General features: G+C 35.0%; 2 protein-coding genes across 3 annotated transcripts; one reads left to right on the plus strand and one right to left on the minus strand.

The window, feature by feature from the left end:
• Window positions 1-3,612: 3,612 nt before the first annotated feature.
• On the minus strand, window positions 3,613-9,125 carry LOC306877747 (electron transfer flavoprotein subunit beta-like). Its single transcript, XM_079429688.1, has 7 exons — window positions 8,998-9,125; window positions 7,515-7,673; window positions 6,618-6,776; window positions 6,464-6,526; window positions 6,116-6,274; window positions 4,754-4,966; window positions 3,613-4,101 (listed from the first exon to the last, which is right to left on the minus strand). The coding sequence occupies exons 1-6, from the start codon at window positions 9,049-9,051 to the stop codon at window positions 4,796-4,798; spliced, it is 765 nt and encodes a 254-aa protein (XP_079285814.1). The 5' UTR covers window positions 9,052-9,125; the 3' UTR covers window positions 3,613-4,101; window positions 4,754-4,795.
• Window positions 9,126-9,742: 617 nt separating this feature from the next.
• Window positions 9,743-23,605, plus strand: LOC306877748 (upstream stimulatory factor 2-like). Of its 2 annotated transcripts, none has more exons than XM_079429690.1 (10): window positions 9,743-9,882; window positions 10,067-10,123; window positions 10,476-10,524; window positions 12,422-12,522; window positions 12,778-12,889; window positions 16,917-17,004; window positions 19,792-19,850; window positions 20,075-20,169; window positions 20,295-20,423; window positions 22,046-23,605. In XM_079429690.1, the coding sequence occupies exons 5-10, from the start codon at window positions 12,844-12,846 to the stop codon at window positions 22,133-22,135; spliced, it is 507 nt and encodes a 168-aa protein (XP_079285816.1). In that variant the 5' UTR covers window positions 9,743-9,882; window positions 10,067-10,123; window positions 10,476-10,524; window positions 12,422-12,522; window positions 12,778-12,843; the 3' UTR covers window positions 22,136-23,605. The 2 variants fall into 2 exon arrangements, with proteins under 2 accessions (XP_079285816.1, XP_079285815.1); XM_079429689.1 differs by having other exon boundaries at window positions 9,747-9,882; window positions 12,801-12,889.
• Window positions 23,606-24,304: the final 699 nt, after the last annotated feature.

Raw genomic sequence — 24,304 nt, forward strand, 5'->3', positions numbered from 1 at the left:
TTTTTGCGCTCACCACACACCAGTTACAGGTGGAGAGGAGAGAGAGTCATAGAGCCAATCAAGTGGATGGGGATTTTTAGGAGGCCATGGTTGTATTCAGTAACTTTAATAACTGTCTGGTTTGGCTCAGCTACAAAATCAGAAATCCGAAAACTACAGAGGACAGTTCGGTCTGCTGAAAGGATTATTGGCGCTCCCCTGCCCACCCTCCAAGAACTGTATACATCCAGAGTGAGAAAAAGGGCTCAGAAAATCACTCTGGATCCCTCACATCCATGCCATCTCCTTTTTGAACTTTTGCCATCTGGTTGGCGCTACAGAGCACCGAATACCAGGACAGTCGGGCACAAGAACAGTTTCTTTCCCAAGTCAATCTACCTCATGAACAGTTAAATGTTCTCCCACTGTGCAATAAAAATCACCCTACATCCAAGTACATCCCTACATCTTATTTCTTTTTTTATTCTATTTTGTCTATAGCACACCTGTACATACAACTTATTATTACTTTATTTTTTTTATTTAATTGTGGTTTATATATATATATATATATATATATATATATATATATTTTTTTTTTATCTGTGTGTTGTTGTTGTCTCTGTGTACTGGAAGGTGTGACACTAAAACAAATTCCTTGTATGTGCAAACATATTTGGCAATACAGCTCTTTCTATTTCTGACATGGGATTTTTAATGACCTCAGAGAGTCAGGACCTCGGTTTAACGTCTCATCCGAAAAGACGGTGCTTTTTGACAGTGTCCCCGTCACTATGCTGGAGCATTAGGACCCACACAGACCATAGGGTGAGCACCCCCTGCTGGTCTCACTACCACCTCTTCCAACAGCAACCTAGTTTTCACCGGAGGTCTCCCATCCAGGTCCTGACCCAGCTCAACCCTGCTTAGCTACAGTGGGCATCCAGTCTTGGGCTGTAGGGTGTTATGGCTGTGGTACTGTTTACACCACACTGTTTAAAAATGTGAGGAAATTTATAATGAGACAAAACAACATTTCTATTTCAAATAAATGGTGTTCTTTTGAACTTTCTGTTCATTAAAGAATCCTGAAAAATAATGTAAAATGGTTTCTACAATAATATGAAGCAGCACAACTGTTTTCAGCATTGATCATTTCTTGAGCCGCAAATCAACATATTAGAATGATTTCTGAAGGATCATGTGACACTGAAGACTGAAGTAATGCTGAAAATTCAGGTTTGGTCACAGCAATCAATTACATTTTTAAAATATACTCGCATAGAAAACAGATATTTAAAATAATTTAATATTTCACAATATTTCTGTTTTGTAACTGAGCATTTTTGAGCATGCAAACATAAGAAACTTATTTCAAAAACATTAAAAATCGTACAAATCCCAAACGTTTGAATGGTAGTGTATATTTGTAGTATGCATTTTTTTCCTGAAGGCCATTTATAAATGTGTGTCTGTATCAAAACAGTCATAATTTTGTTTTTCCTGATCCCTGCCTCTGATCCTTAAAATTAAAAAGGCCTTTTTTTGGCTGATTTTCCCACTAAGACTTTTATGTAACTGGCCTGTTCACATGGAAAATGAGCAACAAGGCTTAGTTGCACAAACACACAGACTCAGGTTTGCTTTTGGGCTGATGTATTTTTTAATTGCTCTATTCTGCTTAAAAAGCTGCATCCCATTGTGACAGGTTCATTAAAGAATCAGGGCAGAAATAAGCTGTTAGACCATTTTTACGGTTTAATTTCAATCAATGGTATTTTTGGACTAAATAGTTGTTGAAGACAAGTTTTTTTTTTTTTTTTTCTCAGAAGATCAAGGAAAGTTGGATTCCTGATTATACTAGCTTTAAAGCTTATTCAGATTTGCGATTCTTGTCACCTGGTCTGATCCGATGTTGCTCAGACTGTTCTCCTGCGGTTCTGCCGGCTTTAGGGAGGATTCTGAAGTAGTACGTGGATTCTGGGTTGAGTCCTGAGACGGTGGAGGCTCTGGCCGGCTTTGATTGGATGGTGCAGAAGTCTGATGCGATGCTGAGTTTGGGTTGAGATGGGCTTGAGAGCTCTGGGCCCTTCATCTGGATGTCAAAGCCTTAAAAATACAATGGCACTTTTATTATGCACTGATATGCAAACTATTTGTAATTTATTATTCACAAGCAAAGCTTGAATGGAAGCAACACACGATTATTCGCATGTATCTGTAATAACAGAGGTGAGAGGAACGTCCCATGTTAGAGTCACTTCTGTTTGATCATTACTCAGGAAAACACTTGAATTTGAGGGTCTTAAATAAAAAAAATAAAATAAAAAAAGATTGAAATTGCATATTTTGAGTATTGTATAAATCAAGATAACAGAATGAACAGAACTCAAAAACATGCACTAACTTTCAAACCATTTTAATGTTCACCAGGGCTGCATTTATTTGATTAATAATACAGTAAAAAATAATAACATTGTGAATTATTACAATTAATTACAATTATGTGAATATATTGTAAAATGTCATTTATTTCTGTGATCAAAGCTGAATTTTCAGCATCATTACTCCAGTCTTCAGTGTCACATGATCCTTCAGAAATCATTCTAATATGCTGATTTGCTGATCAAGAAGCATTTCGGATTATTATCAATGTTGAAAACAGATGCACTGCTTAATGCTTTTATGGAAACTATGACTCTTAATTAATTCAATGCATCCCTGCTGAAAAAAGTATTAATTTCTATAAAAATAAAAAATCTTACTGACCCCAAAATTCTAAATAGTAGTGCAGGCAGACAAAATGTGCCTTTAGAAGTCAATATACAGTTTGTTTTGTTGCATTTTAAGTTTTTCCAGTGGTATAGACTTTCATATGGTCAAAAACCCATTATTGGTAATTATAATGTACAATGGATCCATACCCAGTAGTGTAGTTCCCACAGTTTTGCTGCCGAGAGGGTTGATGGCAGTGCAGGTGTAGGTGTCGAGGTCTATGGTGACATTAAAATCAGAAATAAACAGTTGAGTTGTGTTTGTACTGATCTGGTATTTGGGCCCAGTTCGCAAGCGGTTACCGTCCTTGATCCAGTGCACAAGAGCTTGAGGTGTTGCTTCAGCAGAGCAATGAATCACAACCATCGTCTGTTCGTCTTGACTCATGCTGGTTAAAATTACTGGGAAAAAATCCACAGGACCACCTGCAACAATGCATTGAGATAAAGGTGCCGTTCCAATGCCTTACTGTCCTCAAAGCATCCTAATTGAAATGAGTGAAGTGAACTATTTGGAACACTCTGTATACACTGAAGATCTAAGACTTTTTCTATGTACACATAAGGCCTATTTCTCTCAAATATTGTTCACAAATCTGTCTAAATCTGTGTTAGTGAGCACTTCTCCTTTGCCGAGATAATCCATCCACCTCACAGATGTTACAACAGAATTGAACTTCTCTGTTGGAAAAAAACAATACAGTTGTCTATGCACTTCAAACTGGGGTAGCAAAAAGTATTTTAACATCGCGAACACAACGCTGCAGCTTTAAGAGTGGAAAAATAACATCAAGATTAAACAAGTCCCATTGCACAGATCTCCCCCAAAATAATAATGAGGCAACAGGAAATATGCATATGCATATGAAAAAGACAACTTTTTATTGTCATCAAACGATACTGTACAATCAGAGGCGCTTGTGGTAACGTGATTTACTCTCTTGTTATGCTGAGAGACACTGTCCTGTTAAAACTTTAAACAACATAACTAAACTACACTGATAACTTTTTAATTACACGATAAATGACAGGAATCACAGAAAAGGACCATTCAGTTGATTTTGAGTGAATGTATCAAAGAAACAAACTTAATGGCTTATTAATGCATTCAAAATGTTCCCTACAACATTGATGGATTTTGTCTTGAAATACACTGAAAAACTGGTGAGTCCTCGTGGGGACGAATGGCTGTTGATGGAGCAGTGTCTCTCAGCATCCACATGAACATAGAGTCACACACAGAGGAGCAGGTACTACATGATCTACATGGGTCTGGTCGGGATTTGTGACGGGGCCGAACCAGACTTTACTGGCCTCAAAGTTTGCTCCATCACCAGTGATGAAAGACCTAGAGAAGAAAACAACACAGAAGAATGTGTGAATTATACAGCTCTGAATCTTGAAAAGAAAATGCTGCTTATATGCAAAAAAAGGCATAATATTACATAATTCATCATTTATGAAAAATGTAATATTTTATAATATATATTGCTGAGTTAAAAAAAAAATCCAATACAATATCATTAATCAAACTTTATCACTTACAGTTTTTTCACAAAATAAGAATTAATATTTTTCAAACTATAAATATGTATCAGGTTTAATGCACTTAAAAGCAGTCAAATTTAATAAATTGTTACATTTTAATGACAAAGTAGTAAATGTGTCATTTAACTTACAATCTGCAAAGGAGTGGAAAAAGTGGAAATCAGGATTAGGCATAAAATAATGAATGCATGTGAAAATGGGCTGAGAACTGAACAAACAATTCAGAAATCATGTCTTTGTGGCAGTTTTTCACCTGATTAAGTGATAATACAATACATATTATTAAGAATTAGAATTACGTGATATTTTTATTAATGGTAATTTTTATCCAATAGGGGCGACTTTTTGCATGTTAAATGCAATATCTTTTTCAAGGCCTCACGTTTTGTTTCTTTTCATTTATTTGTGCGAATTGTCATTGAGAGCATTTAACAATCACATTATATTCTTACCTTCGGTGTTAGTCTGCACCGCCCCTCCTGCATCTGCTTCCTCTATACTCTTCCAGCCTCTTTCAGTTTTGCCACCAGATCATCGACCGTCTCCACTTTGACTCCAGCTTGTCTCTGAGGAGGTTCATCCACCTTCAGCACCTCCAGCCGTGAGCTCACATCCACTCCCAGATCTGCAGGCTTCACATTCGCAATCTTCTTTTTCTTCGCTTTCTACAGGGGCGCAAAAATGCTTAAACATGCCTTATTCTGCACTTTTTTCCCCGTCCTGTCCACTTATGTTGGTCAATGTTTTTTCATGAAAAGCAAGTATAGTTTACTATTATAAGAGCATTTTTCATTCGAAATTTAAATATTGCTTACATTAAACAGTGATCCCACGGCAAAAGTGCCAGTAAAATTAATAAAATCCTAAAACATCTTACAGTTCACATCACAGATTTGTCATTGACAAATGTACATACCCTAGCGGTAAAAGGTTTGAATAATTACATTTTAAATGTTTTTGAAATAAGTCTCTTCTGCTCACCAAGGCTGCATTTATTTGGACAAAAATACAGTAAAATCAGTAATATTGTGAAATATTATCAATTCCAAATGAAATTAATTCTTGTGATGTAAAGCTGAATTTTCAGCATCATTACTCCAGTCTTCAGTGTCAGATAATCTTTGAAAAATATTACTAATATGCTCAATTTTTATTGGTGCTCAATTATTAATGTTGGTTCTTATTATCAATGTTGACAACAGTTGCTTTTGTGGAAACCGCGACAATATTTACAGGCTTCTTTGATGAATAGAAAGTTCAACAGCATTTATTTGAAATAGAATTGTTTTAAATAACTTTATAAAACACCTCACCAGTACTTTTGATTCATTTAATGCATCCTTGCTGAATAAAATTATTAAGTAAAAAAAAAAAAAAACAGAACTTACCACAAACATTTGAATGGTATGGTTTCACAGTTTCCACAAAAATGAAGCAAAAACTGATTTGAGCAGCATATCAACATTTTAGAATGATTTCTGAGCGATCATGTGACACTGAAGACTGGAGTAATGATGCTAAACGAATTCAGCTTTGCATCACTCAAATAAATTATATTTTAAATTGTAATAATAATCTACAACATTACTGTTTTTACTATATTTATAATCAAATAATTGCAACCTTGATGAGCAGAAAAGACTTCGTTTGAAAAAGAAAAACTGATTTTTTTATCCAAAGTGACTTCTATTGCATTCAAGCTATACATTTGATCTGTTCATGCATTCCATGGGAATCAAACTCATGACCCTGGAGTCGCTAGCGCATACAATGCACTGTAACCATTGGCGATGTGCAGTGTGGCATTACTGTACCATGATGTTAGGCAGTGTGGCGTATCTGGGAGTGTTGAGACGGAGGTCAGCGGTCACCACGGCTGGCAATTTGATCTTAATGGTCTCCAAACCACCATCAATTTCTCTCACCACCCTCAGCTTGTCTTCCTCTATGGTCACCTCAGATGCAAAGGTTCCCTAAAAAAAAAAGATACAATAATAATCCATAAATTGTTTAATTTGGGAGTCACTATCCCCAACTCAGACAAGAAAAAAAGTGACGTAGCAGGCAGCAAAAACATCAATTCTTCTGAACAACTGTAAAAAAAATGCTAGTGTGTTCAAATCCATAGTAATAGTGATGCTTTTCTTCTCAAGCTGTCTGACCTGCGGCCAGTCCAGCAACGCTGCTGTCATCTGTCCAGTTTGATTGCAGTCATCATCTATGGCCTAGATGAGAAATATTACCACGATATCATGAAACCTATTGATGAATATTCAGTCATTTGTTATCATTGTGGCATAATTAACAATCAGCTACCTGTTTACCCAGAATGATCAGATCGGCTTGCTCTTTCTTAGCGAGAGCAGCCAAAATCTTGGAGACCTGCAGGGGACCAAGCGTCTCGTAGTCCTTTCCGGACACTTCCACATGTATGCCACGGTCCGCACCCATGGCCAGAGCCGTCCGGATCGTCTCCTACAACACAGATATATTACTGAAAGGACGCAGAGTAATATTTCCTCACATAGTAAATGAACATAAAGACATAAAACTGTTTGCTGTTGAAGAAGCTGCCATTTTAGTTGGTTTTATATGACATCACAATAGTCAAGTTGGAGATTTCTTATTTTATAAAATTATTTATAATCACTTTTAAATATTTTTGAAAAAAGCATCACCAAGGCTACATTTATTTGATTAAAAACAGCAATATTGTGAAATAGTATTACAATTTAAAATAACAGTTTTCTATGTGAATATGTTAAAATATTATTTATTTCTGTGATCAAAGCTGTATTTCCAGCATTACTCCAGTCTTCAGTGTCACATGATCCTTCAGAAATCATCCTAATATACTGAAACATTTCTGATTATTATCAATGTTGAAACAGTTGTGCTGCTGAATATTTTTGTGGAAACTGTGATAAATGTTTTTCAGGATTATCTGATGAATAGAACAACAGCATTTACATATCCAAGTAATAAACTATCTAGATGTTTATTACTAATTAAAGATTTAGTATGTTTCATATGCATGTGAATGATTGCTTTTACCATGCCTTCAACATTTTTTTTTTTTACAATTAATAATTTCCCTCAGTTTTGGCATCTTTTCAATCACAACCAACAACTTTTGTTAGTGTCCTTCACAAAAATGGAAAAGTTAGCATCCTTCTCCAAGAAGAATCATCAGCAAACGTGAGTATGTCTTACCTGAACCTGCTGAGGACCACAGCTGACGGCCACGACCTCCTTAACAAGCTTCTTCTCCTTGAGTTTGACGGCCTCCTCCACCGCAATCTCACAGAAAGGGTTCATCGAATGCTTGACGCCGTCTGTAACCACTCCTGTGTGGTCAGGCTTGACTCGGATCTGAGGTGGACAGAGACAAAGCACTTCAAGAACATGAACAACAAATGCATCACATGACTTTTCATTCTTAGGTGAACTTTTACTTTAATAAATATCTTCAGCTGTACTGACTGGACGGTGACTTTCACAAAGTAAGAGGCGACATGTTTAACCTCAGATGACCGGTGCGCATACTATGCCAAAGGTGGCATGGAGGACACAGTCTGATTACGATACCATTTCGTAACCCACGGCATGCAGACAACACAGACTGATCCATCTGTAACCCAGCAGCTGATATTAGCAGTACTGTGGCCACATCAATATCCCTATATAAGAGTTACTTTCTGGATCAAAACTGATTTTCAAATCACAAAAACACAAGCTAATATACAACTAACATATCCAGCTCATTGCAACGTGTTATAAACTGCTTTGAAGGGATCATAATGAGACAGATTTGGGATATTTGACATCGCATTGATAGCCAGCCTGATCAATATGACCTGACAATCAATAAATTACAACATAGTAACTCATCTGTTATCGGACTACTTAATAATGGCCAAAACAGAAGAGCACAAAACCAAAGATTAAAGACCAAAAGTATTCAGATCACATTTTTAGATGACAAAATGGAAAATCAAATGCTCTAAAACGGCAACTTATATGATCTTATAATTAATATTGCTAAGCTTTTTTTGTTTATTTAAGATTATTTATTAACTTGCATAAAAGGCAGTTTGATCAAATAATGATAAAGTTGAAGAAACAGAAATATTTTAATATGAAAAACCATCTTGTTTCAACCACGCCATTTCGAAGTGCTCTTACTGCTTGTCATCATTTAATACATCTAATAAATGACAGCATGTCATGCATAATAAATATAAATCTGAACATGCAGTCATGCACATATATAAAACTGCTTATGTGCAATTACATATATTCTAAGACAATAGAAAGAACAAGGAATATTATTAATATTAACATTTATGAAAAGTGTTAAAACAATCATTATTTTAGTATTTAATGCTATGCCATATTAAAATCATTTTGTAACATTATCAAATGTATTATGTCACAGAACAACCCACATTCATACATGTTTATAAAACTACAGCTGAAGCAGAATACACATCACTATTATTAAGATTGCACGTTTGGATCGAATTAAAACTATAATAATAACAACACTGACCTTCATCAAACAACCCAGTTTACATGCATAACCTCATTCAACAGAACAGCTGGCCTAACATCAGCTCTAAAACAGGGCAACTCTGTGTTTATTCTTCATTAAAACCACCTTTATGTGTTTATTGAAAGATTATTTGTTGTATACCTTGACAGCATAATCAATGACCCGTTTAACTCCGACCAGAACTCGGACGCTCATCGTGACTCTTCCTCTGATGATCAACTTCAGGAGGATCCAGCCGGAGCGAAGGCGCTGTGACACCGTTTGGGGCGGGCTCTAAAGAACGCCCGTTCTGTGAGCCAATAGAATTGCTCAGATCAGAGAGCTGTCAATCAAAAGCTGAGAACTGGCCAATCAGTTACTCCGAATGTTCTCGCCTTCTTAAAAGTCGTGTTCCTATGTAAGTAGGTTAAAGGTCGTGTGGCTGTTGTGATTGAACGCAGGGCTGACAGCAAATCTATATTAATGAAATTATTACAACACATGAGGAGAGAAATGAAGATAATAAATGAATATAATCGCAAAATGATTCAGTGAAGCTGCTGGTCACAATGAAAAACTCCACTCAAAAGGACCAGCTTCACTTATTTTTATGCAAAATAAAGAGTTTGAAGTCTAAATATTACACAATGTAGATTTCTTAAAGTTGCTCCAAGTTTCGTGGCAAAAATATATTTCATTTACCATAAGATAAATCCTTTTTTTTATCAGAATATTATTTTTAGGAAGGATTTTTAACAATATTTTAGGCTTAAAATGTGACTTCATAGATACATTTTTAAGAAAATAATATTTATATAATATTTAATATGTATTATGCTGTATATTTCCACACTCCAGTTCAGTTGGTGGCAGTAATGCAGCATAAGCTGGTTTACCATCAAACCTCAGATGAAGAAGAAGATTGTCACGTGACTGGAGTGTTTGTTCCCATGATCAGCTGTGAGAGAGTCAGACTCACTTCCAGCAGCTCAGGGCTCAGGCAATGTCATGAGAAATCTGTCATGCATGCAGGATATTTCATGCACTGTAAGTTTTGTGAATGCACGGATTGAAAAAAATCTGTATTAATAATGCAATTTGATTGTGGAAGCATTGTGCATCTTCTACAGTTGAGGATACCATACTGTTACTGGTCCTCAAAATTGTTTTGTATATTTTAGAGACCAACATCTGTTGAAAAGTTACTATTTTGCACTTTTATGTGTCACAGGAACAAGAAGTTAATATCAGAAATATCAAGAAAAGGAAGTTGTACAAATAGCTGAAGGTATGTCAGTCATTAATCATATTTTTTCATGATGCATGCTTTATTTGTTGTGGTTTCCTCTTTTCGTGACATTTTACTGTATTCCCAAGATATCAGCATTATATGTGTGTGGTTGACATGAAATTTAACACTGTTTCTGGAAAGTCTATGTGCTATAATTTATCTAAAACTTATTTTAAACCCTATTTTTGTTAGTTTTTTTTATTGTATGTTATATATTATACATTATTGTTGTATTAAAAGACTTTTAGATTACTTCTCAATAGTATTACTTATAAACAATATCCTCAAATTTTGATGTCTATGAACTTTTTTGTCATTACCCATCCGCTGTGTGATTTTCTTGATGCAGGTGCAGCAGCCATTCACTATCAGTTTCACACAAACATACCGGTGGACAGGTGAGTTTCATCGATAAATCCTTTATTAGAGTCAAGCTTTTTGATAGGAAGATTAAACCGATGTTTGTCTGACACTTTATTTCTCTGGATAATGTTTTTTCATTTTGACTCTCATGAAATCTGTCAAGTAGCTGTGTGATCTTACTACAAAATTCCCCCTCCCCCCATTAATATATATTTCACATAAAAAAGTCAATTTTTAGGACAATTCATTTTTTTCATTAGTGTAAAAAAGTGTTGTATCGTCTTACGTTTATGCTGATTTAAAATAATAATAGAAACAATATTTTGACTGTAATCTGGTGAGAATCGCCATTGATAATAATTGGAAATAATAAAAAAACCCTCTAAAGTAAAACATCCAGATGCATTATGATAACAAGAAAATAAATAATGCTCCTATAAATAAGATTTATTGTCTTTATGCATATCTTTTTTATTTTATGTGGTGAGATATGACTGGGAAATGTTTTCTTGAGTTTGCAGTCATGTGATTCTAGTCTCTGGCTGGGATTGGCACTGGGCCTGTGTCACATGTCAGTCAGGCGGCGCCACAGAGGATTGAGGGGGGGGTTGTTAAGGGGGATTTACAAATATGTATTCTGTTAGTGAACAACTGTGTCATTCTAGACCTTTAAATTAGATTATGCACAGCTCTCTTCATTGCAGGAATGATGGATGATTGGAGAATTCAGTCAGGAGACACGGGAAATTTCCCATGATCACTTTATAGGGAATTACAGCAGTTTTCTCTAAACATCAGATTCTGTGGCTGACAAAAAACAGCAGAAGCTCTTGTTTTTATGATTATTTTCCTGTAGGGTGTCACCATACTTTAATCGCATCACATTATTCACAAATTTCAGCTGAAGTATCATGACCACATGCTGTTTGGATGCTTGTATTCAAGGCTGAATGTGATGGGTATTTTGATGTTGTGGTACCCCTTTACAGTTTAAAGTCATAGAAAAACAGTACCTTGTTACAGGTCCAAGGTTTGGAATAATTATATAATATTTTTTTTTGTATTGTGAAATATTATTACAATTTAAAATAACAGTTTTCTATGTGAATATATTTTAAAATGTAATTTATTTCTGTGATTTAAAGCTGAATTTTCAGCATTACTCCAGTCTTCAGTGTCACATGATCCTTCAGAAATCATAATATACTGATTTGCTGCTCAAGAAACATTTCTGATTATTATTGTCAAAGTTTAAGTGTTTTTATTTCTTATTTTTATTGAAAATGTGCTACACTTCCATTCAAAATTTCAGTTTTTTTCTTTTAAGAAAGAAAGTAATATTTTTATTCAGCAAGGATTCATTAAATTGATCAAAAGTGACAGTAAAGACAGTTATGTTACAAAAGATTTCATATTATGTTCATTAAACTTTTTATTCATCAAAGAATCCTTAAAAATGTATCATGTTTCCACAAAAAACAATGTTTTTTAATAGAACCACTATTAATAATTGAGCACCAATTATAATTGATAATAACTGAGCTCAAAATCAGCATATTATTATGATTTCTGAAGGATCATGTGACACTGAAGACTGGAGTAATGATGCTGAAAATTCAGCTTTGGATCACAGCAATTTACTGATTTTGCGTTTTTTTTTTTTTTATCAAATAAATTTAGCCTTGGTGAGCAGAAGAGGCTTCTTTCCAAAAATATTGAAATTCTTAATTATTCCAAACTTCTGACCGCTAGTGTTTTTTTAAGACCTGAAAAGGTCCTGGAAATGGGGCTATACATATTGTTCTACAATCATTTGAAAAAGGCACATTAAGAATCAATATTGGATTATTCACATGAAAAGCACAGTTAATCTGAAAGATCTATATTTTAACCAACCCTAGTAATGAAAGTCTGTGTCTTTATCCTCCTCAGGTGACGTATCGGGGTGATTCTAGTCTCAGAATAGCGACTGGAGAGTATAGGTGAAGCCTTTTAATGTGGTCTCTGCATCCAACCTCACTAAATACCAGCAGGTATGGAATCAACAGATGCGTCACTATGGCAACCAGCTCGGTTCCTGCATCAGCACCACTTTTACTTCACATCCCATTCACTTATACTTATTCATTATGTTGTGATGCTCCACAAATCTCATTCAACGCGCAGCAGAACATGACAACATGTCAGAGCAGAAGATGAAAATTACACAAACTCAGCTATAACTAAATAGCCAGATGTTAAGCAAATGTTTGTGGGTTGTAAAATATTTCATGCCTGTTTTCTCCCAGACAGTAATTCAAAACTCTTTCAGTAATGAAGACAGTCCTGCTGGAGAAGATACTGGAGCCACGACCATGTCCATGCAGACAGCAGCTGACCCTACACTCACACAAACAGCAGGTATATACAAGTTTGAGGTTTATAGAATCACATGCAACTTGTTTCATTAGATTGAGAGGTTGTCCTTTACCTACCTGCAAAGCTACAGTACTGTTAAAAGTTTTAGGCACTTGTGTAAAAATGCTGTAAAATGAGGATGTTGTAAAAAATAATGTGAGAAATCGATTTTCTTTATCAATTATCTTCTGTTAACTAAATAAAATCAACATTTGGTTTGACCATCCTTTACGTTTAAAGCAGCTTTTGCCCTCGGTGCACTTGTGCATAGTTTTCCAGGTAGCTTTGCAGGGAGGTTTCTTGAAGCATCTTGGAGACGTTGCCACAGTTCTTCTGGATTTAGTCTGTCTCAGTTTGTTCTATTTCTTCCAGACAGACTGGATGATGATCAGATCAGATCTCTGCGTGGAGCACTGGCTGTTATGCAAACAAAAATATCACTGGATTATTACAATTAATGGCAAAATTAATGTTTGGAAATATAAACTGATATTACCTACTGACACACTACGGCAAAAGATAGAAATAACTGACTTAAAACCATATATTAACTGGTGTTATTGTTATCGGTACATATATAAAATATAACTAAATATATATATATATATATATATATATATATATATATATATATATACATATGCACTCATGGCCAAAAATATTGGCACCTTGGTAAATATGATCAAAGAAGGCTGTGAAAATGAATCTGCATTGTTAATCCTTTTGATCTTTTATAAAAACAATTCACAAAAATCTAACCTTTCATTGGAAAATAAGAATTTAAAATGGGGGGAAAATATTATTATGATATAAATGTTTTTCTCAAATACATGTTGAACACAATTATTGGCACCCCTAGAAATTCTTATGGGTTAAATATCTCTGAAGTATATTCCCATTCATATTCACAATTTTGAGCACTCCAGGGTGATTATGAACATGAAATTATCCAGCCATGGCTTCCTGTTTCACAGAAATATAAATAGGAGGGAAAACAAAGCTCAAATTCCCTTAATCATCCATCACAATGAGAAAAACCAAAGAATATACACTCACCTAAAGGATTATTAGGAACACCATACTAATACTGTGTTTGACCCCCTTTCGCCTTCAAAACTGCCTTAATTCTACGTGGCATTGATTCAACAAGGTGCTGAAAGCATTCTTTAGAAATGTTGGCCCATATTGATACGATAGCATCTTGCAGTTGATGGAGATTTGTGGGATGCACATCCAGGGCACGAAGCTCCCGTTCCACCACATCCCAAAGATGCTCTATTGGGTTGAGATCTGGTGACTGTGGGGGCCATTTTAGTACAGTGAACTCATTGTCATGTTCAAGAAACCAATTTGAAATGATTCGAGCTTTGTGACATGGTGCATTATCCTGCTGGAAGTAGCCATCAGAGGATGGGTACATGGTGGTCATAAAGGGATGGACATGGTCAGAAACAATGCTCAGGTAGGCCGTGGCATTTAAACGATGCCCAATTGGCACTAAGGGGCCTAAAGTGTGCCAAGAAAACATCCCCCACACCATTACACCACCACCACCAGCCTGCACAGTGGTAACAAGGCATGATGGATCCATGTTCTCATTCTGTTTACGCCAAATTCTGACTCTACCATCTGAATGTCTCAACAGAAATCGAGACTCATCAGACCAGGCAACATTTTTCCAGTCTTCAACCGTCCAATTTTGGTGAGCTCGTGCAAATTGTAGCCTCTTTTTCCTATTTGTAGTGGAGATGAGTGGTACCCGGTGGGGTCTTCTGCTGTTGTAGCCCATCCGGCTCAAGGTTGTGCGTGTTGTGGCTTCACAAATGCTTTGATGCATACCTCGGTTGTAACGAGTGGTTATTTCAGTCAAAGTTGCTCTTCTATCAGCTTGAATCAGTCGGCCCATTCTCCTCTAACCTCTAGCATCAACAAGGCATTTTCGCCCATAGGACTGCCGCATACTGGATGTTTTTCCCTTTTCACACCATTCTTTGTAAACCCTAGAAATGGCTGTGCGTGAAAATCCCAGTAACTGAGCAGATTGTGAAATACTCAGACCGGCCCGTCTGGCACCAACAACCATGCCACGCTCAAAATTGCTTAAATCACCTTTCTTTCCCATTCTGACATTCAGTTTGGAGTACAGGAGATTGTCTTGACCAGGACCACACCCCTAAATGATGGCGTGGTGATGGCGCAGTGGATAAGACACATGCCTTTGGTGTGAGAGACCCGGGTTCGTATCCACTTAACCCCTAGTTGCGACCTCTGACATATATAGCAATTGTAAGTCGCTTTGGATAAAAGCGTCAGCTAAATGAATAAATGTAAATGTAAATGCATTGAAGCAACTGCCATGTGATTGGTTGATTAGATAATTGCATTAATGAGAAATTGAACAGGTGTTCCTAATAATCCTTTAGGTGAGTGTATTTCTGATGTGCAGCAAAAGAGCTTCACAAATTAGTGAAGTGGCTTTAAGAAAAGAGCTAGAGCAGTGAAAATTCCCATTTCTACCATCAGAGCAATAATTAAGAATTTCCAATCAACTTAAAATGTTACGAATCTGCCTGGAAGAGGACGTGTGTCTATATCGTCCTAATGCACGGTGAGGAGGAGAGTTTGAGTGGCTAAAGACTCTTCAAGGACCACAGCTGCAGAATTGCAGAAAATAGTTGAGTCTCGGGGTCAGAAAACCTTAAAAGAAAATTGTCAAACAGCACCTACATCACCACATGTTGTTTGGGAGGGTCTCAAGAAAAAATATCCTCTCTCATCCAAAAACAAACTCCAGCATGTTCAGTTATCAGACACAACTGGAACTTCAAATGGGACTGGCTTCTATGGTCAGATGAAACTGAAAAATGAGCTTTTTAGCAGCAAACACTCAAGATGGGTTTGGTGAACACAGGGATAATAAGTACCCCATGTGTACAATGAAATATACTGCTGTATTTTTGATGTTGTGGGCCTATATTTAAAGATTTTATCAAGATTTTATTTTTATTTGTCACATACACAATTATACAGAGTATAACCAGCAGTGAAATGTATTTCTGCTGGAGGTCCTGGACATCTTGTTCAGACACATGGCATCATGGATTCTATCAAATACCAACAGATAAAAAATCAATAAGTGACTGACTCTGTTAGAAATCTTACAATGGGCCATGTTTGGATCTTCCAACCGGACAATAATCCAAACACAAACCTCAAAAACAACACAAAAATGGGTCACTGAGCACAAAACCAATTTTCTGCTGTTCATTTCAGTCCTCTGACCTGAACCCTGTAGATAATGAGCACCGTCATGGAGCTGTGAATCTGAAGGATCTGGAGTGATTCTGGATGAAGGAATGGTCTCTGATCTCTTGTCAGGTGTTCTCTAACCTCATCAGGCATTATAGGAGAAAACTCCTATATTGTTTTGGCAAATGGAGGTTTCAAAAAGTATTGAATAAAAGGGTGTCGCAGCCTTCTTTGATCATATTTACCAAGGGTGGCGATATTTTTGGCCATGACTATATAAATACACGCACGCACGCACGCACGCACACACACGTATAATATATCACAAATAATTTTTACATTTACATTAAAAATTTAGAATTATTAGTGTTTAGTATAATTTATAGTTTTTATTAGTTTTAAATACTTTTTAGAATAAATGCTTTTTGAAAGTCTCATACTCAATGCTGCATTTATTTGATCAACAGTAAAACTGTGAAATATTACAATTTAAAATATCTCTTTTAGTAATTTATAGTGCTGCAATACTGAATTTTCAGCATCATTACTCCAGTCTTGAATGTCACACGATCATTCTAATATGCTAATTTAGTGCTATACACATGCACACACACAATGTACAATGTATGTATTTATATAAATAATATTTTAGAAATACCAGCAATCTTTGAACTCTCAGCCACTCTCTTATCATGATAAACATGATTTCTCCCAGTGGAAGTGAATGTGATTTGAATTTAGTATGTGGAGCAATACAACATCTGTCGTCTCTCTCATTTAGGTCAATTCTACGTGATGATGACTCCTTCAGATGTTCTGCATTCTGCCTCTCAGCAGACTTTAGCTCCACGCACACATATGTATACTGTGTGAGTAAAAACAAAAACTGCATTTACAGCTTGCCACAGGTGTTAGCGTAACTCGATCCATAACAATTACACCTTTACAGGTGAAATAATACAGTGTCTGGGATTAGTATTTTGAATTTGGGATGGGATTTACTCAGGAAGTGATTGTCTGCGGGCTCTTTGTTGCACCGCTGCATGTTTTTTTGTGCCTTGCTCTCCATTTAACCTTGAGATCCCACGAGTACATCGGTGAATCTACTTGAAAACAGGGCTGTTTGTCATAATTCTGTTTTCTGACAGGATCATGTGCTCAAATTCAGTCATAACTCATGGGAGAGCGTGGTTTGCTGTGCTTCCTTTTGAAGGTGCTGTTTTTACATCGCAGAAGCAGAAGTGTGGTGAAAATGGGTGATGCTCACACGTTTGTGCGGTTGCAACATCCTTATCCTCTGAAATAAGCTCAGTAGAAATATCTAGCTGAAGAATGTCGTTGGTGAATGGTGTTTGTTTCAGTCGTTCTTGATTATTTCCTTCTTTTAGGACACAGACAGCTTTTGCAGCTCATGTGACATGGATGCAGTGTAATGAATTGCACAAGAGTCCTAATCGTACTTTCTTCCATTAGAATTGCAAATCCTTCAGGTTATTAGATCCTGGGATAAAAACTACTACAGTTAGAGACTATGGCTTGTGTTCAGAATGGAATATTAATCACTCAGATGCATAGTACAAGTGTTGTTTTTGTTTTTAGTATTTATATGGTATTATAGTATTTATAATTTTTTTTAAATTCTCTTTTTATATACAGTATATTTTCAGTTTTTATTTTAAGTTTAGTTACTTTTTTTGTAATTTTGCTCTGCAATTATTATGAGTTTTTTTTATACTTCTACATAGCTTTAGTTATTTTTTTTATTTATTTCAGTTTTAATTTTAAATATTTATTAATTCAACTTTATTTCAGTTAGTTACCACTGAAAAAAATAAAATATAAATATTAGATAACTTCTACTTAAACAAATATTAGAAATTATTTAAGTTTAACTTAAGTATTTCATCTTAATATTTATATTTTATTTTATTTCAGTTACAGATTTTTATTTGAGTAATTTTTTAAATATTTTTTAATTTCATTGTTTTTAATTAGTTTTTATTTCAATTTTTGATTACTAATTTATACTAGTTTTAGTTTCTTAACATTACCAACACTGCAATATACAATGATAAACTTTAAAACAGTAGTATGCTATGCTGTTGTCACATGAACTGCACTGCAAATTTTAATTCAGCAGGCATCTAATAATTATCTCTGAAATAATATTTTGAAGTGTTGTCAAATATTGTGTCAAAAATTATGTTTTGCTTTGATGTTCACCCAAAATTTTAGCACGTTATTTAGGTCTTACATGATGCATACAGACAATTGCATATTCTGCTCAGAATAAATACTGCATAAATTGCAGGTTGTATATTATTCCTAGTGTATACTAGTGCTATTAATATAAAGAGACGTAGGAATAGACTTCCTGTAGTGTAAATAAAAACATCTTCAGTTTAAATGCACTTTTTGTTGTTTTGCATTAGCACAGATAAACATCTCACTTCCTTCCTGGCGTTTTGTGAGATGTTTTACCCCGTGTTGTGTGTTCTCTCCTCTGCGGTGTGACAGTCGTGACTTGATTAAAGCGTACCTGAGGGAAGATTCACGCGGAGAACAGTTGTGTCATTAGGGTAAAGTCGGGGCTCGTCGCAGACGGCAGCTGTTTGCAGCGCTGCAATTTATAACCTAATGAACACAGCCGATGCCACGACTCCCCTGAGATCAGACGCCAAGGGCAGAGAGACCTTACGCAGATCTCTGCCAGTCCGCACTAATACTAGCTTCAACTTTACAAAGCTGGGACTAGGTTTGTCATACCTGCTAGTGGTTGACCAATATTGGCTTTTTTAATGGACAATACCGATATCAGGAGTGTAGGGTGACTGATGGCAGATTTAATGTAATTAGGCGTACATACATGATAAAAGCAAATGAGATCCACACAACATTGCTGAAATTTTTAATGAACACTTATTTTGAGTTTGAGGATATTTGAGTTGAGTTAACTTCAAATTTGAAGGCAGCACAAACTATTTTTTTTTTACAGTGTACTTTACACAGTATTGACCTGTAATTTAAGTTTTGTGCAAATAGTTTAAGTAAGGCTGACAAGGCTGTCTCTAGCGTTTAAACGTTAAAAGAGGGGTTATACTTTTGTTAATCAATCCCAAAAAAAAAAAAAAAATTTGTTTACTATTATTTCCCAAAGCAGTACATTTTAAATAATAACTTTAGAGATACTGTAGAAATAGAATTGTAATTTTAATTTTACTAAATCGCAGTCTCTATTTTATTTTATGCAGTGTTTGTTCTTTATTTATGTATTTATTTATATTTTTAAATAATTTTTGTTATTTTTTTATTTATTTATCATTTTATTTTATCTTTTAGTTTTTATTCATTCGTTCTTTCTTTCTTTAGTGGTTTAGTTTTTGTTGTTTTTTATTTGAATATATTATGTTTTATATTGTAAAGATAAGATTGCAAGCCTTGTAAAATACTTACATTGAGATATTGAAGCTAAGAAATATATCAAATAATGAATATGCATTTTTTTATTCCATTTTGTGTTATTTAGTATTTGTTCTTTATTTGTGATTTTTGTGTATTTTTTGTAAGTTTTAAATATTGGAACAATAAGGTTGCAGATGTTAAGAACACCTTCACAGAGAAATATGCATATTATTAAATTTTTTCCCATTCTTTAGGAAAATGGACAGTCTGCGCACTCCTAGAGACGAGAGGAGAAGAGCACAACATAATGAAGGTCAGTTATCATAATGTAGTCTTTACTCTGTAAATGAAAGCAAAGTAACATGGCCTGGATAACTCAGATATTTCAGATATTGATACTGAAGATGAATCTCAGCAGGCGCTGATGTAAATCCACCTGTAGAGGCCAGTAGAGGGTTTATGGAATAAACATGTATTGCAATTTTGGACAATATGTCCTAGATTTTGCCTCTGATTGTTCTTGTTGTTAATGTGCAGTTGAAAGGCGACGGCGAGACCAAATCAACAACTGGATCGTGGCACTCTCGAAAATCATCCCAGACTGCAGCATAGACGGCACTAAGACTGGAGCGGTGTGCTGCATGATGCTTTTTCCCCCTAAATGAAGATCTAAACCTCAGTATTGACCTGTTCTATACAACAGATGCTTTGAAACTGCATCTCTCTCTTAAATGCATGGTGTTTCTCGTTCCTCCAGAGTAAAGGTGGGATCCTGTCAAAGGCGTGTGATTACATTGGCGAGCTGAAGCAACATAACCAGCGGCTGCAGGAGAGTTTGAGAGCAATGGAGAGATTGCAGATGGACAATGAGCTGCTCAGACAGCAGGTATGATGCTTTTAATAGCAGCTTAGTGGCAGTTCGGTTCTGACCTTGTCATGTAATCCCTATTCTTTGCATTGACATATTCATTATTTTACGTTGAATCAACATTTTCCTTCAAGATCTCTTTCCTAGGAAACATATTACTTGTTTTTTAAGCCAAATTAAGTTTTTTTGGCATCAAAAACGGCCAAATTTACTTTTTAGAATTCAACAGGCTGTTTTTGCTACTGTGCCTTTAAGACCGTATGCAAATGTCCTTCTGTGATTGGCTGACTTCTTCACATGTGAAGTTCATATTGCTGTTCATCATAGTGGGCTGAATATCTGTTAATATGTTAATGAGCACATGTACATCATAACATCATAACTATTGTTCCCTGAAATCTAATAATGAACATTTTACTCTCTATATAGATATTTTTAAATAATATTTCAACATTTTATGAAGGGTCTTCAAAGTTTTTCAGAGCAAGGAACCCATGATGGATAGAGAGACGGCACAGGAAATCCTGGTGACATATATGTCTGGCCTTCATTAACATGCATATATACATGTTTTGACATCAAAGATCCATTAAAATAAGCATTATTGATTTGCATTACATTTTATTTAATGCGTTTTAATGTAATCGGACAGTAAAATGTTTAGCTGAATTTAGCTTTTGCCCTAGGTTGAAGTTAACTTATTTGTATTCAATACACATTTTAGTTTGAGATCATATCAACATTATCAGACTACTTTTATAAAATACCAAAGAGAGTTTTTCTTCCTTTTTGTATTTTTTTTTTTACCCACAAAATCCAAATATATACTCCAAATATACACACTTATTCAATAAACACACCCATTCATTCAGTATAATTTCACACACAATTTAATTATCAGACTCTGCTTTACTAGAAAGCCGCAAACGTCACTTATTAGCCTGATGCACAGCACCAGAAGAGGGTGACAAAGAGTGGTAAAAAAAAGATGTGTAATCTCCAGTAATGCAACTCTATTTTATTTTTTTTAATTTGTATGATTTTATTTTATACTATTTTGATTTTATAAAATTTTGTTTAATTTTAATTCATATTTTATTGTATACTCGTTTTATTTTTATATTATTATTTTATACTATTTGATTATTTTAATGTAATATCTCTAATATTTATTTGCAATATTTGTATTTTATTTTATACCATTTCATTTTTATTATATATTAATACTATTTTTATTTTATACTATTTAATTTAAAGAAAATTTATTATTTTATTTTTATGCATTTTAATTTATACTGTTTTATATTAATTTGTTACATTCATTTTTTTATTTATGTTATTATTTAATAGTATTTTATTATTTTTATGTAATTTATTTAGTGATTTTACTTCCTGTTGCTCAAGTAGTAAAGTATGCAGTAACTATAGCATTGACACTATTTTTATTTATTTTGTTTTATTTATTTATACTGTTTTAATTTAATTTAATATATACAACTGTATTATATTATTTATTTTATTGTATTGTAAATATGTATAACTTGAAGGCAATGTTGCTTTGCATAAAAGTGTCTGGCAAATGCATAAATGTACATATCTAAAACATATTTAATAATCATTTTCTGTGTTGTTGCTTTCAGCTGGAGGAGCTCAAGAGCGAGAACGGCCTTCTGCGAGTGCAGCTGGAGCATCACGGCATTGACACGATCGCAGACGCCTCGGCACAATGAGCCTCAGACATTCTGGGAAAGAGAATCTGGCCAATCCAGACGACAAAAGGCCCTCAGAATGACACAGGACTGAAGTGGGCCGAATGACATACGCTAGCTTGTGCTCGAGAGTCTGTCTCGGAGACTGGATCCACTTCAGCGCTGATGTCTGATACAGTCCGGCTTGCTACCGATGAGGTCAAAGGTCAAGAAGTGTCCATTAGCACCTAACACCAGGAGCCCATGACTATTCATTCTTCCTAACTAACTCCGAGCTAAACAGTGGGATATACCGTAGTCAGACAGCTTCATTATGTGTTTTTAGTTTCCCCCGCTCTATAATACACCCCAGACATTTTCCTTTTGCTTTTCCTAATTTTCCAGCTTCGTTGCTTTCAATTTTGTCTTCATGCTTTACTTGAAGTATTAGTTGTTTGTTCAATTTAATTTAAAATTCTCCCGGAGAAAATCTGCCGCTTTGTGGTGTTTTGGAAGGTCGTTATGGGATGAATGAAGTCGTGATGAAATGTCATTAGTGGTTCCTGTGAAATTTAGTGTTAAAATCGGAACAAAAGCACCTGCGTACGGCTCCTGCTGAAAGAAAGCTCTGATGCAAGAAAATGAGCTCCGTCTGGGATTATTAGCTTCTTATCTCGGATCACCTTCGGAAGACAGTTCGGAAAGCATCGGCTAATCTAAGAAGCAAATGAGAAAATATTCACCAAGCCTTGTAACTAAACGCTGGACATCTCAGGACTGAAGAAATGTTTGTTATTGTGTGTTAGAGGATTATTCTGTTACCTAATCACCACGACCTCAACATATAGTGGCCTGTCTTGGTTGCTAAGTAGGCCTATTTGCAATCCTCAAAAGTTATCGTTTTGTTCTTAGTTTAGTTGGTTGAAAGTGCTTGAACATTTTGTGCCATATTTATATAAATAGCATTAACAGAATATGTTCCAGGCTGTTATTTTTCTCCATAATTCAAGTCATTATTCACTGATTAACCATTGCTCTCGAATCAAATGGGACGGCAAGAGACAGCCAATTAAATTTTCATATTTGATTTAAAAAGCGACAGAACCGATTTTCAGTGAATCAAGACTTTTTGTTCCTCACATAAATCTGCCAAATGATTTCAGAAAATGTGGGTTATAGTGCCCAAGTTATTTTTGGACTTTATTTTATTTTATTTTCGGGTCTAAAGGACCTGATAAACATGATGGAATGTCTTTGTTGGTAAGAGGGCCTATTTGCAATCCACAGATGTTACAAATAGCCATTTTAGTAGTTTTGTTCCAAACCCATTTACTGTTATTTTTCTCCATAATTTAAGTCATTATTCACTGATTAACCATTGCTTTCAAATCAAATATGGTGCAAAAAGACGTGCAAACCAATGAAGCTTGATGATGTGATGCATTTAAACGTTCCATTTTTTTAATCAGCAAATTTTTTCAGTGAATAAAGGCTATTCCTCTTTTTTAATAGAAAAAAGTTCTATTCCTCATTCAAATCTGTTAAATTATTACTGTTGTTTGGACTATTTTTTTATGGTGCACAGCAAAAAATCCAGAGTGCCATAAACTCTCCTGGGAGTACATGTGAGACCACACTCAAGAGTGTGAAAGTGTTACAATATGAGTGTTAAATGAACACTGAAGCAGAGTTAAAGTTAACGAGATAATTAAGTGATTAATTGAGTGATGATTGACCATTATTGAAGACACCTGATGTTAACGAGCAGAATCACCAAAGATGAAAATCCCAATTTTTATGTCACCATTATAGTGGTCTGCGTTTGCTTTAGTTACGTTTTTAAAGATAGATTTTGTTTGGCTGCTGTAACTGAGGTATAACAGACAGACAAGCAAAGAGAAAAAAGAGTGAGCATGTGATGTTGGTTATGTTTTTACATAACGATCACTTGACCTGAATTAACAAACTCATTTAAAGCCTAAACCTGAAAGAGTTATATTTGCCTTGTTTATAACAGCCCTGTGATTCTACAGTATCCACTAATTAAAAATGATTTCTTGAAAGTTGTTCTGATAGTAAAAAAAAAAAGATTGTTTTAGTGACAAACAGCATAGTCAGAAAAACAAATTAACTCGAATCATTAGAAAACAAGCTACTAAAAAGTCACACACAAAAAAAAGTAAGAATAAAGGAAATTACTAAAGCAATTCA

Source organism: Barbus barbus (assembly GCF_936440315.1).
Source record: "Barbus barbus genome assembly, chromosome: 12".
In the NCBI taxonomy this organism is placed as follows: Eukaryota; Metazoa; Chordata; class Actinopteri; order Cypriniformes; family Cyprinidae; genus Barbus; species Barbus barbus.